Here is a 13,333-nt window from a genome sequence, read left to right on the forward strand (position 1 = left end):
GGAGTGCCTCTGACTTTGGCCTTGCTCATACAAATAGTACAGGACAGTGAGACTTAGTGCAGCTTGAAGTTTTTCTGAGATTCCAAACTTAGTATCTTTTCAGAGTGTCAATCATGCCCTTGGGAAGACATTTTGCCTTTGTAGTATCACCACAGCACAGAAACATTCAATAAAGCAGAAGAAAAAGTGATTTATCACAAATTCTATTGTAAAAAAAAAATATTATATAACGAAAGCTTTAGAGCTAACCAATTCAGGTATGATTTAGTCAATCAGAAAGTCAATATAATGTAAGGTAATCTAGGCCATGGTTTGGTTTTGTCTGTAATTAACATTCTCTAGTACACTGTTAGAGACATTACCTGTGAAATATTCATCTTAATTTAGGTTGGCTAATAGCTATTTTTGGCCCTGAGAATTCTCATTTATGCACAAAACACTTTAATTTTTTTTTTTTTTTTTTTTTTTTTTTTAAGAAACAGGGTTTCACTGTGTTGCCCACGCTGGGGTGCAATGGCTATTCACAGGCATGATCATTGCACACTGCAGTCTTGAACTCATGGCCATGGCCTCAAGTGATCCTCCTGCCTCAGCCTCTTATCAAAACTATTTTAATTTTAAGAAAAAAATTCTAATTAATTAGTGATGTCTCTCAAATTGTCTCCCTGAATCACATAACAGTAAACATTTTTAGACAGAAAGCTTAGGTACTAAACAAGTGGAACCCTTCATTATATGGAATGAATATTGCCCTGGGTAACATGCTAAAAGGCAAAGGGAACCCAGCTGAGCTTGGAAAAGAGACATATAATCCAAGAGAATATATGTTCTACACTGATGGCGATATAAAAAGAGCAGAACCTAACGAGAATTAAAAGCACTCCTGAGGTCCACCTGATGTGTTCCAATGTTTGTTCATTATAGGACTTTCCCATGCACAGCTTTCTCAGGAGTGGGGCTGGGGACTGGAGAGTCTTACTTGGTCAAGTTTGCCTTGAGATGGGTTTTAGATTAATACTTGGGATCAACTTATCAGGGGGAAAAAAATCTGGCTTTAAGTCTATTCATGTAAGATCAATATTAGCATAAAAGTTCTGGTTTCTTACCATATACCAAACTAAGTCTATTTCCTGCTTTTACTCACATACTAACACCTATACTTTTCTTACAAAGCTTTTTTACCAGGACATTTTCTTAGTTCTCAAGAACAAGTCAGTCAGCATTTGACTATCTTTCCCATCACTTTTACCTCTAGCAAAGCAGACTTCCTCTATCTCTCTCTCTCTGTCTCTCTCAAGCACACACACACACACGTGCATGCCACCAAAGTAAGAAAAAGGCTTCTACTGACCTTGAATAGTTGCCAGTGTACTGTTGCTCATTAGAGCTGGGCTGAGAGCACCGCTCAGGGTCCCTGGATTCAGACTGAGTAAGGCACCTCTGCAAGTCCAAAAGAGGAGTCACTTTATTACCATGCAGATGCAGGTCTCATTTTGACAACACACCAAAAGGAACTTACAAAACGAAAATCCACCTGGGGAAATAGGTGGAAATATTTATTTTTCTTTACTCTTCTATGGTTTGTGCTTCTCAGTTACTGCTTTCCTGGATGCTTACTCATACAAACGAGGTTATGATCAGCACAAAATGTAAAACTTTTATAGTCATTTTGACCCTTCTTTGAAAGACTTATTTCTCTTTTTTCCAAAATGAAAGAAACATTCTAGAGAAAAAGATACATTTACAAGATAATTCTTATAATGTGTGACAATAACAGTATAAAATTGAGACTCCTCTTACATCTCTCATCTATGCTTGAGAATTAGGAAGTAGGCAGTTGAGAGAGTTTAATGGGGAAAATAAGAGTCAAGAATTCTAGGCTTTCTTCCTGGCCCTGTCACTAAGGTAATTAGTGACCTGGTATTTTGGGTCTTCATCTGGAAACAAAGGTATGACTACTGCCCTTCTCAGGATGTTAAGAAACATAAACTCAACTATAATCAAAGTCCTTGTATGATCACAAAACAGCCCACTTCAAAGAGATTACTGCTTTAAAGACATTTTTTTTCCCCATTTAAGTCAGTGATGTAAAGTCTCCCCTATGAGTAATTCCAGGGATGACCTCCACCTCAGACGTGAATGAGATGAGAAAGCGCCTTACCCAGCCGCAAACTGTGAGGGTGCCATCAGGCTTGGGTTTAGTCCTGCAGCAGCTGCCATGGCAGCAAGACTGGCATTTGCTGGCAACTGTGCAGCTCCTTGAAGGGCAGCAGCTGCTGCTGTTTGCAAACCTGACGCTGTCACCATCACCTGGCTGGTCCCAAGAGGGGAGGACAAAGGAGTGGAGGTGGTCTGTGTTGTGCTGGTCTCACTGGCACTGGATGCCTCGGAGGTGGAGGCTGAGGCAGAAGGGGAGGGACTCAGAGAGGGGGACGTGACTGCTGAGGAAGCTGGAGGCGCTGTGGAAATCACGGTTGCTGTGTTGTTGGAGGTGGTGTCTGAAGTGCCTGAAAAGAGAAACAGATTAGAAGATGACCTTTTGTAAATGGTTTTGGAAGAATGGTGGCTTTACTCAGCCAAACTCTATAATCAATGGAATAATTAACCTACCACCTAGTAAAGTTGTCCTTTAATAACCTAGTTTAGTGCTTTTATGGAAATTAACTACAAAACCAAACATTTTAGAATCACAGCTAGGAACTCTACTTTAAGAGATATGAGAGCAATGAAAGAAACAGAGAAGTTTTCCATTGCCTATTTCCTATTCAAGAAACAAAAGAATCATAGAAGCTCTAATTATGGAATACAACTGCTCTGGCGAAGAAAAAGAAAGCAAAAGAAGAAAAACTTCTGTAAAGCTCTTTTCATTCAGAAATCTCCTTAGGGGTCTCCTCAGAAAAATCAAAACAAGGAGAAGAAAAACAGAAAGTTATATACTTTTCTAAGAATTCAGTATCAACAACAACATAGTATAAAAATGACTACATGCCTTCTCTACATTCAAACAACTATTCTGTAATAAAAATTAGCTCTCAAAAAGTCCACTGTGGTAAAAAAAAAAAAAACATACAATGATACTATGAATCTCATAAAAGTTAGCATAGAAATTAAGATCTAAGAAATTATTATTTGTAGGCCGGGTATGGTGGCTCACACCTGTAATCTCAGCACTTTGGGAGGCTGAGGTGGGCGGATCACAAGGTCAAGAGATTGAGACCATCCTGGCCATCATGGTGAAACCCCGTCTCTACTAAAAATACAAAAATTAGCTGGGCGTGGTGGCACGCGCCTGTAGTTCCAGCTACTCAGGAGGCTAAGGCAGGAGAATCGCTTGAACCTGGGAGGTGGAGGTTGCAGTGAGCTGAGATCGCGCCACTGCACTCCAGCCTGGCGATAGAGCAAGACTCTATCTCAAGAAAAAAAAAAAAAAAGAAATTATTTGTGAGGTCTTAGAAAAAAGTGCCTGAATATGCTTTTGGTTTAAGGAGAATGAACATTTGGATATAAATGACTAACTGACATTAAATATATCATTAGTAAACACTAAAACACATTTGCTGGGATTATTTAATGTTTGAGATCAGCGTTGTCTAACAGAAATACAAGACATATGTAATTTAAAAGTTTCTAGTAGCCCCAGTGAAAATGGTAAGACAAGGCCAGGTGTGGTGGCTCACGCCTGTGATCCCAGCACTTTGGGAGGCCGAGGTGAGTGGATCATTTCAGGTTAGGAGTTCGAAACCAGCCTGGCCAATGTGGTGAAACCCCGTCTCTATTAAAAATACAAAAATTAGCCAGGCATGGTCGTGGGCGCCTGGAATCCCAGCTACTCAGGAGGCTGAGGCAGGAGAACTGCTTGAGCCCAAGAGGTGGAGGTTGCAGTGAGCCGAGATCACACCATTACACTCCAGTCTGGGTGATGAAGTAAGACTCCGTTAAAAAAAAAATAATAATAATGATAATAACGTTTTTTGGTGATGAAATCTTTTACCAAGCTTCAGAACATGTTCTTCTTTCATAACAATCTTGTTACAAATTGAGGCAATTTTGTCCTTCCAAAATCTGTTTTAAAACCTTCTTCTGGTCTGTACTAAGAACACCTAGAATTGAACTCTCTTCTCATTTCCACTCTTCAGTTTTTATTACATGTCACAGGGTTGGGAGAGACTCAGACATCATTTATTTCAGCACTGACTACTTTCTCCACCTCCTATAAAGCTGTGCAAAAGTGGCTGCCAAATGAATGAGGTAAACATAATGTTCTTATTGTTAAATAAAAAGGAAGGCTTTCTTCCTCTGTCTACCCTTCTGAAAAATATAAATGATTTATTTTTATTGCCACTGCCCCTAAATATCATTACATCTTTGTAGATACTATGAATTCTATTTTTGTTCATTACTTCTTTGGTTCTAAATCTCTCAGAACAATCAACCACTGAACATTGGATGCTGTGTAGGGTCCTGTGTTAGGCAGATTCATATATCCTTTTCCACTTTAATCTTCTCTTAAGACATACCCCCTGTCGTATAGTAAGGTGAACATCTTTTATTTCTCTTCCACGCTAAGCAATTTCAATGTACTTTCAATCTTTTTTTGACCAATTTCTCACCTTATCTAACCTGATTTTACCTATGGGTACTACTTCCCTTTCAAAGTTCTGAAATTGAATTGCCTATTTTTATAAGTCCTAATATCTTGAGCTCAAAAGGCTTAAAATAGTTATTTCTTTACTCTCCGGCCACCTTCAAAGCATTCAACAACTGTTTTCTTAAATCCCCTAAGTTTACAAAGAAAATCCCAGTCAAATTTTATCAGTGAATTTAACCTAGGCCAGAAGATGATGACTGCAGAAGCATTCAAAATTGTTCTAGGTGTCTCCAATATAAATGTTATATAAATAAGCATTATGGTATAACAACTTAAAATTATCTTTAAATTAATTATCCCAGTCAGTGAGTCAAGTTTTAATCAATATATGTATTTCATGACTGTAAATTATTAGCAACTTGGCAATTTAATTACTTGGGTAACTTTCACTAGTGAACTTATTGTTGCTGAGCCTCAATGTCCTCAACAGCAAAATAAGATGCCACCATCCACCTCACAGAGGCAGCAGGAAGCTATAGTCAAGGTGTGTATATAGTACCTGGCACTTCCCTGTGCTTCCCGCCCTGTCTTGTCTTTTCTCAAACAGCTTTTACTGAGGTACAACTTATAAATTGGATATCCATATGCAGAAAGAGGAATTTAGATCTTTACCTTACACCGTGCATAAAAATTACCTAAAACAGATCAAAGGCCTAAATATAAGAGCTGAAACTATAAAGCTTCTAGTAAGTAAAGTAGGACAAAATCTTTGTGACCCTGGGTTAAGCAAAGAGTTCATAGACACAGCACCAAGAGAACGATCCATAAAAGAAAAAAAAAATCAGTGAATTCAACTTCATCAAAAGTAAAATCTTCTGCGCTTCAAAAGCCACAGACTGAGAGAAAACATTTGCAGATCACATATCCAATAAAGGAATTGGAACTGTGTCAGAATGTATGAACAACTCTTACAACTCAATAGTAAGAATATAAACAACTTAGATTTTTAAATGGACAAATGTTAGTATACATTTTACCAAGGAAGATATAGGAGTGACTAGTAAGCACATGAAAATTCATCCAGCTTTAAAATTTGATGACTTTTAATCAACTTACAGTTATACAACCATCATCACAATCCAGATTATGACACTTCCACTCCCAAAAAAGATCCCTTGTGCCTGTTTGTAATCATGTCACACTCCTACCTAGTTATCTGCTTTTTGTCTCTAGATTTTTGTGGACATTTCACACAAATGGAATCATACAATATGTAGTCTCTTGCATCTGGCTTCTTTTACTTAGCATTCTGTTTTCAAGGTTCATCCACATTGTAGCACAAATCAATACCTCATTAATTTTTATGGCTGAGTAATATTCCACTGTGTAGATATAACACATTTTGTTTATTCATTCACCAGTTGATGAACACTGGTTTGTTTCCAGTTCTTGGATATTATAAATAAGGCTGCTATATGAATACTCACATTAAAGTTTTTATGTAGAAATGTCTTCATTTCTCTTGGGGAAATTGCTGGGTAGGATGGTAAATTTATGTTTAAAAGAACTGCCAAGGTGTTTTCTGAAGTTGTATCATTCTACATTCCTACAAGCAATGCATGAAATTCCAGTTTCTCCACATCCTTCCCAACATTTATCATCTTGGGTCTTTTTGATTATAGCCATTCTAGTGAGTACAAAGTAGTATCTCACTACAGTTTTAATCTGCATTTCCCTAATGAGTAATGCTAATGTCACACATCTCTCCATGTGCTTACTAGTCACTCCTATATCTTCCTTGGTAAAATGTATACTAACATTTGTCCATTTAAAAATCTGAGTTGTTTATATTCTTACTATTGAGTTGTAAGAGTTGTTTATACATTCTAGGCACAATTTCTTTATTGGATATGTGATCTGCAAATGTTTTCTCTCAGTCTGTGGCTTTTGAAGCACAAAAGATTTTACTTTTGATGAAGCTGAATTTACTAATTTTTTTTTCTTTTATGGATTGTTCTCTTGGTGCTGTGTCTATGAACTCTGTGCTTAACCCAAGGTCACAAAGATTTTGTCCTACTTTATTTACTAGAAGCTTTATAGTTTCAGCTCTTATATTTAGGCCTTTGATCCATTTCAGTTAATTTTTATGCACGGTGTAAGGTAAGGATCTAAATTCCTCTATTCCTCTTTCTGCATATGGATATCCAGTTGTCCTAGAACCATTTGTTGAAGACTGTCCTTTCCCTATTGAATTGCCTTGGCACCTTTGTCAAAAATCAATAAAGCATAAATTTAAAGTTTTACTTCTGGACTCTTAATTTTGTTCCATTTAATCTATATATCTATATGTACACCAGTAATACACGGCTTTGATTATTGTTGCTTTACAGTAAACTTTGAATTCAGGACATGAAAATCCTCTGATCTCACTCTTTTTCAAAATTGTTTTGGCTATTCTTGGTCCCTTCCAAGAGTTTATCAATTTCTTTAAAACAAAACAAAGAAAAAACCTGTTGGAATTTTTATTATGATTTTGTTGAATCTATAAATCAAGCTGGAAGACTGAGCATGGTGGCTCATGCCTGTAATCCCAGCACTTTGGGAGGCCAAGGTGGGTGAATTGCTTGAGCCCAGGAGTTCGAGACCAGCCTGGGCAATACGGCAAAACCTCGTCTCTACAAAAAATACAAAAATTAGCTGGGCGGATGGCATGTGGCTATAGTCCCAGCTACTGGGGAGGCTGAAGTGGGAGGATCACTTGAGCATGGGAAGTTGAGGCTGCAGTGAACTGTGATTGCACCACTGTGATAGGGCAATATCCTGTCTCAAAAACAAATAATAATAAAAAATATATATATATATAAAATAAAAATATATATCTATGCTATAATGTGGATAAACCTTGAAATCAGAGAGAGAGAGATATGCACACATTATCTCAAGCTGGAGAAAAACTCATCTTAAGAATGCTTAGTCTTCCAAAACATGAACATGGAATATGAAATGTCTCTTTATTTAGACTTCTTTTAACTTCTTTCAGCAAATTGTAGTTTTCATTGTTCAAGTCTTACACTTCTTTTGTTAAGTTTATTCCTAAGTATTTTATTCTTTTGATACTGTTACATACAAGTTATTTCCTAAATTTCATTTTTGAACTGTCCATTGATAGTATATACAAATGTAATTTATTTTTTGTATATCAATCTTGTATTCTGCAACAATACTGAATTTATTGATTAGTCCTAGATATCTTTCTTTTTTTTGGTGAATTCCTTGGTATTTTTATACATATAGAATAATGCAAATAGAAGCAGTTTAACTTCTTCCTTTCCAAATTTTCTTTCATTTTTTTTCTCCCCCTTACTGGAGGCTATAACCTCCAGGACAATGTTAATCAGAAGTCCACAAGAGCAAACAAACACTCTTACCTAATTCTCAATCTTAGTGGGGAAAGTATTCAGTCTTTTACCATTAAGTATTCTATTTGCTGGAGAGTTTTAGTAAGTGCTCTTTATCAGGTGAGGCAGTTCCTTTGTATTTCAGCTTTCATCATGAATGGGTTTTGGATTTTTACAAAGATCTTTTCTGTATCCACTGAGATGATTATGTGGTTTTTGTCCTTTCTTCTATTATTATAACGTGTTACATTAATTGATGTTCAGTTATTGTACTAACCATACATTCCTGGGAGATAAATCCTCCTTGGCCATGATGTATATAATCATTTGATATTTTCAGTATGTTGCTGGATTTGACTCGCTAAGATTCTTTTGAGAGTTTTGGTTTATATTTTCCCGAGGAATATGAGTTTGTAATTTTTTTTCTTGTGATATTTATCTAAGCTTGGGTATCTGGGTAATACTGGCCTGATAGGAAAATAGAGGAGGAATGTTATTTCTTCTTTGATGCATGTTTTAATTTTCAAATACATGGGGACTTCCCAAATTTCTTTCTATTGTTAATTTCTAGTTTATCTCAGTTGTCATCAGACAACACACTTTGTATGATTTTAATCCTTTTTAATTTACTGAACTTGTTTTATGGCTAAAAGTATCCTGGGAGATGGATGTTCCACGTGTACATAAAAAGGATGTGTTTTCTGCTGTTGCTGGACCAAGTGTTCTGCAGATGGCAGTTAGAACAAGTTGGTTGACAGTGCTCAAATCCTGCATATCCTTCACGGCTTTTTTTTTTTTTTTTTTTTCCCCAAACAGGGTCTCGCTCTGTTCTCAGGTTGCAGTGCAGTAGTACAATCTCAGCTTATTGCAGCCTCAACTTCCCAGGCTCAAGTGACCCTCCCACCTCAGCCTCCCGAGTAGCTAGGACTATAGGCATGTGCCACCATGCCTGGCTAATTTTGTTCTTTTTTTTTTTTTTTTTTTTTTTGTAGAGACAAGGTCTTATTATGTTGCCCAGGCAGGTTTTGAACTCCTGGACTCAAGCGATCCTTCCACCTTGGCCTACCAAAGTGCTGGGATTATAGGCATAAGCCACTGCACATGGCCTGAATTTTTTTTTTTTTAACGTGGCTCAAATAAATAATATGTCTGTAACTGTTATTGTTGAATTGTCTATTTCTTCTTTGAATTTTATTCCTCTTTGTTTCCTATATCTTGGGCCTTTGTTGTTAGGTGGCTATATAATTATAGTTGCTATATCTTCCTGAGGAATCAACAATTTTGTCATTATGAAAAATATTTTGGAAAATGAATTGGGGGCAGGGCATGTTTGGTTGAGATTATTAAGGGCTGTGGAATTTTTACAAGTTTTTGAGACACAATGGAACACTTGTCTTTCTGGAGGCGTATGGCAATGATCACTCTTGCATCTATTTTAGAATGTTTACCAAGGACCTATTATGTGTCAAATGTACCTATGGGAAAATAAGATGACCACATCAATCAAACATGATTTTTCTTAGAAGACAGTACTGAGGATATGGTTTTTCCCTTCATTTCTAAAATCCTATTCCAAATAATAGTAAAGAGATACAAAAGGGAAAAAGAGCTCTGGTGACAGATATCAGAGGTTTTGAGATTTAGACAGATTTGCAGAAATGAGAAAAAGGATGAACCTGGATGGTGGAGAAATCAACCATAATCCAGAAGGGTACAGGAGAAGACTATGATAGAGGAGGAAATTACTCACTCTGATGGAGCCTTACAGAGAGTCCCAGCTCAGAGTTATTTGTCAGATACTGAGGTAGATGGAAATAGGGTCAGAGAACAGGGTGATTCAAGGACTATTCACATAATAGCTCTCACAGTGGGCCTTTCCCTCCTTCTACCGGACCTCTCAAATGAACAGAACCGAAGTCACCTACTCTTCAAAAAAAAAAAAAAAATCTGACTATGGAACGCTAAGGATTCTAGTGTAGGTACTTGCATGCATGAGGAAAGATACCCCTCATTTTGGAAAAGTATGACAGAAAGCCTCGCTTGCCTGCCTGCTTCCTGTTCACAGGCTGAAATAAAGTTTGGCAGTTCTTTATTCACATTCACAGCTCACCGCAAGCCCTTCCATTCAGGAGAGTGGACTCTTGAGTAACAGAAGCTACACAATGTCAGGAAAAACCCTTACAGGCTACTGATAATAAGTAACGTAATCTTGCATTCATCACTATAAATAAATAACCAAAAATCACCAATGAAAAAAGCCAACAGCACATTATAAATGACACAAAATGAATAAACAGAGTGAATGCCAAAAAATCCTAACTTAAAAAAAAAAAGATAAATTACCAGAATTCAAGAAAGACATTAATTCACATTGAAAATGCTTGCTGAAGGCCAATGAGGGCAAGTTTTAAAAGGCCCCTTCTTTGAAACCCTGTAGTGAAATTTTAGAACAGTATAAGATTTTTAAAAACCCTTAAGGTTTACAGAGAGAAAAAACAAGGAAAAAGAGATTGAAATCAGACTTTTCACTAGCAACACTAGATGCTAAAACACAACAAAATTCAAAGGAAAAATGCTTTTGTAACTGGACAAACTCCAAAAAAAACTGTGAAGGCAAAATAAATACTTCTCAGTTATACATGTATTTATAAGTTTTACCTCCCATGTAACCTTTCTAAATAAAATTACTTGAGAACGTGCTCCAGACAAAAAGGAATCAAAGAGGACGACAGGGGATCTGAGAAACATTGGATCTAACTCAGGAAAACAATTTAAAATAAGCAATCATAGAAATCCCAAGAAGAAAGTCTTCAGGAAGAAAGCAGATTGCATTATATAAGTTGTATGATCAAGACGTTGGCTGTCTTTAATAAATAACATGATAAAGAAACATGCTACTTTTCTCAATAGAGAAAAAAAGAAGGCAGTATAAAAATATCAGAGGAAAAGAGGCTGTACAAGAAAGTTACAGTCCAAAGAGGAAAAACAAATTAAAAGGGGGCATGGTTTTGAGCAACAGCCGATAAAAGAGTAAGAAAAGAAAATCCACTTGACACTGACTCTTATTCTCTTTCAAGGAGCAATGACACAAATTCAGCAGCTTAAATCATCACAATTTATTATCTCATAGTTTTTGTGGGTCAGGTGTCCAGACAGAGCCTGAGTCCTCTGCTTAGAGTATCACAAGGCTGCAATCAAATACTGTACTGTACAAATACTACTGAAACTGTACATACACGTACATATAAAAAGGATTTAAAGAGAAAATAAAAATGGTACTTGTGATTGTTTTTCCTGTTTGAATTTCCTAATAATGTTTTTAATAATGAAAAAAAATTCACTCCAGGAAAAATTATCAACGTGTCAGAAAAAAATCACAATTAGATCCACATAAATAGGCTGAGCAAGAGTTCAAGAAAATGTGACTGGTAAGAAGTCTCAAAAACTGATGCAAATTTTTAGCTAGTTTTGAATATTAAAATCTCTCTAAAATTACTTTGATTTTCCCCATATTTTAAGAAAACCGCAAAGCTATTTGTTCTTAATGTGTAAACTATTAAAAAAAATTTCTGTAAAAGACAGGTATTTTTAGACCTAAAGCAATATAATTTGTTGGGAAGGTAAGATTCAGTTCATAATTTACCAGGTGACTGGCAGTCAATTTGGACAAGGTCCTCAGAGATGGTTCTTCATGTTCTTGGTGCCCGACACAATGCCAATCAATCACTAACAGTTTGCTTATTAAGTGGAAGTGCTCAATATTATATATATTCTTAACCAAGGTTCTTAAATATATTCTTGAACCAAGATTATTAAAACTGGAACCTGTAGGTATCCACAAATAGCCTTGGGGTGGGAGGTTGATGGGAGTTGTCATTTATAAACCTCCTTAAATTTTACTAAAAATGGTGTATATGTCTATTTTGTGTGAGGAAAAGTCTGTAGCTTTCAAATTCTTAAAAAGGTCCAACATCCAGAAGAGGTCAAGAAGTACTGTTTAACATAAGCAAAAATTAATGGATGATTGGATGCAGAAAAAATAAACAAAAATGTTCTAATAATGTAGAAATTTAATATAATATAAAGCCATTTATTAAATTTTTACTTCATGAGGAGGTCATAGAGGCAAGGAGGCATTGTAAACTTAGAACACGAGTGAGAAAAATAAAAGTCCCCACCTCTAGGTTAAATCAAGCTTCATTATAAAATATCATTAATCTACCCAATGATTTACTAGCAAATAACCAACCTGGTGAATAATTACAGCATGTCTTATGCACTATGTATCACTAAAAAACATCTGATGACAATGCTAAGTGATTTTAAATTTATCTGGAAAATTTGCTATTTAAAAGAGGCCAAAGGAAAAAAAAAACATTCATTTTATAGTGAGTATGTCACGCACTGAGCTAGGCATCAAGAGTTCAAAAAGAATAATCAAATCTTCTGAGAAGTGCAGTCTATTGGGAAAGACAGGTGTGTAAAAATAAAATCATTTATAATACAGGTATGTGGAAATGAATAGTTTCCTGGGAAAGCTAAAGAATATTTCCAAGAAAACTAACACACAAGCTGGTATAGTTTTATCAGTTACAGATCAAGAACTGCAGGCTAAGATGGACATTTCCATTGTAGGGATGTTTACAAAGGTATGGATGGAGCTCTCCTGTGTGTTGAGGGTGCGGTAGGCAAAAGACTAGTGGGAGATCAGGTTCAGACCGGAAATAACCTTCATGAATTGACAAACTTGGATGTTTTTCTGAATGCAAAAAGCCACAGCTATTGAAGCTTTTAAGGAAAGGAGTTACTTTAAAGAAAATTGATGTTTATGAGCTACACCTATCTTTAGTTAGGGCCTTAACTCACAATTTAATGGTAGATTCTTATAACCCAACACGGGCCTCCCATGTGCTCAGCAGGTGCATGGCCTGGCAGCTGCTTACCTGTAACTGAAAGATTCGTCACAGCAGCACTGGTCAGAGGGAGGACAGGGCTGACTGTGAGGGTAGTTGCTGCACTGCTAGTCACAAGGCTTGGTGTGGTCGCCACCTTGAGGTCAGAAATGAAAACATGGACAAAGCACTTAAAATCAAAACTTAAAAGAGGAAACGATTTTACAGTCTTTCTTTGATCTTGGAATTGAGACACCTGACATCCTACGTTGGAAAGCTGCTATTGGAAGATGGTTGTTCACTGATATCACAGATAGCTTTGCCTGGGTTTTAAAAATAAATAATAAAAACTTCGTAAATTTCAATAGCGTTGAGACAGATATACTCTAAGTTGGTAAGAAACATTATACTAATTATCAACTTTACCTATTTAGGTAAAGAAAACTAAATTTGAA

At 36.3% G+C, this 13,333-nt stretch overlaps 1 protein-coding gene across 8 annotated transcripts in view; it reads right to left on the reverse strand.

Moving 5' to 3' along the window:
* Positions 1 to 13,333, reverse strand: part of POU2F1 (POU class 2 homeobox 1) — a 208,076-nt gene that overhangs the window by 12,901 nt on the left and 181,842 nt on the right. For all 8 annotated transcript variants that reach the window (XM_063649068.1, XM_054466594.2, XM_063649062.1 and 5 more), the window contains 3 exons: positions 12,930 to 13,035; positions 2,162 to 2,507; positions 1,352 to 1,440 (listed from right to left, as the gene is read on the reverse strand). In XM_063649068.1, coding sequence (XP_063505138.1) covers positions 1,352 to 1,440; positions 2,162 to 2,507; positions 12,930 to 13,035 — 541 coding nt within the window. The remainder of the gene's footprint in view (positions 1 to 1,351; positions 1,441 to 2,161; positions 2,508 to 12,929; positions 13,036 to 13,333) is intronic.

The sequence above is a fragment of the Pongo pygmaeus genome, chromosome 1 (assembly GCF_028885625.2).
Source record: "Pongo pygmaeus isolate AG05252 chromosome 1, NHGRI_mPonPyg2-v2.0_pri, whole genome shotgun sequence".
NCBI classification, from domain to species: Eukaryota; Metazoa; Chordata; class Mammalia; order Primates; family Hominidae; genus Pongo; species Pongo pygmaeus.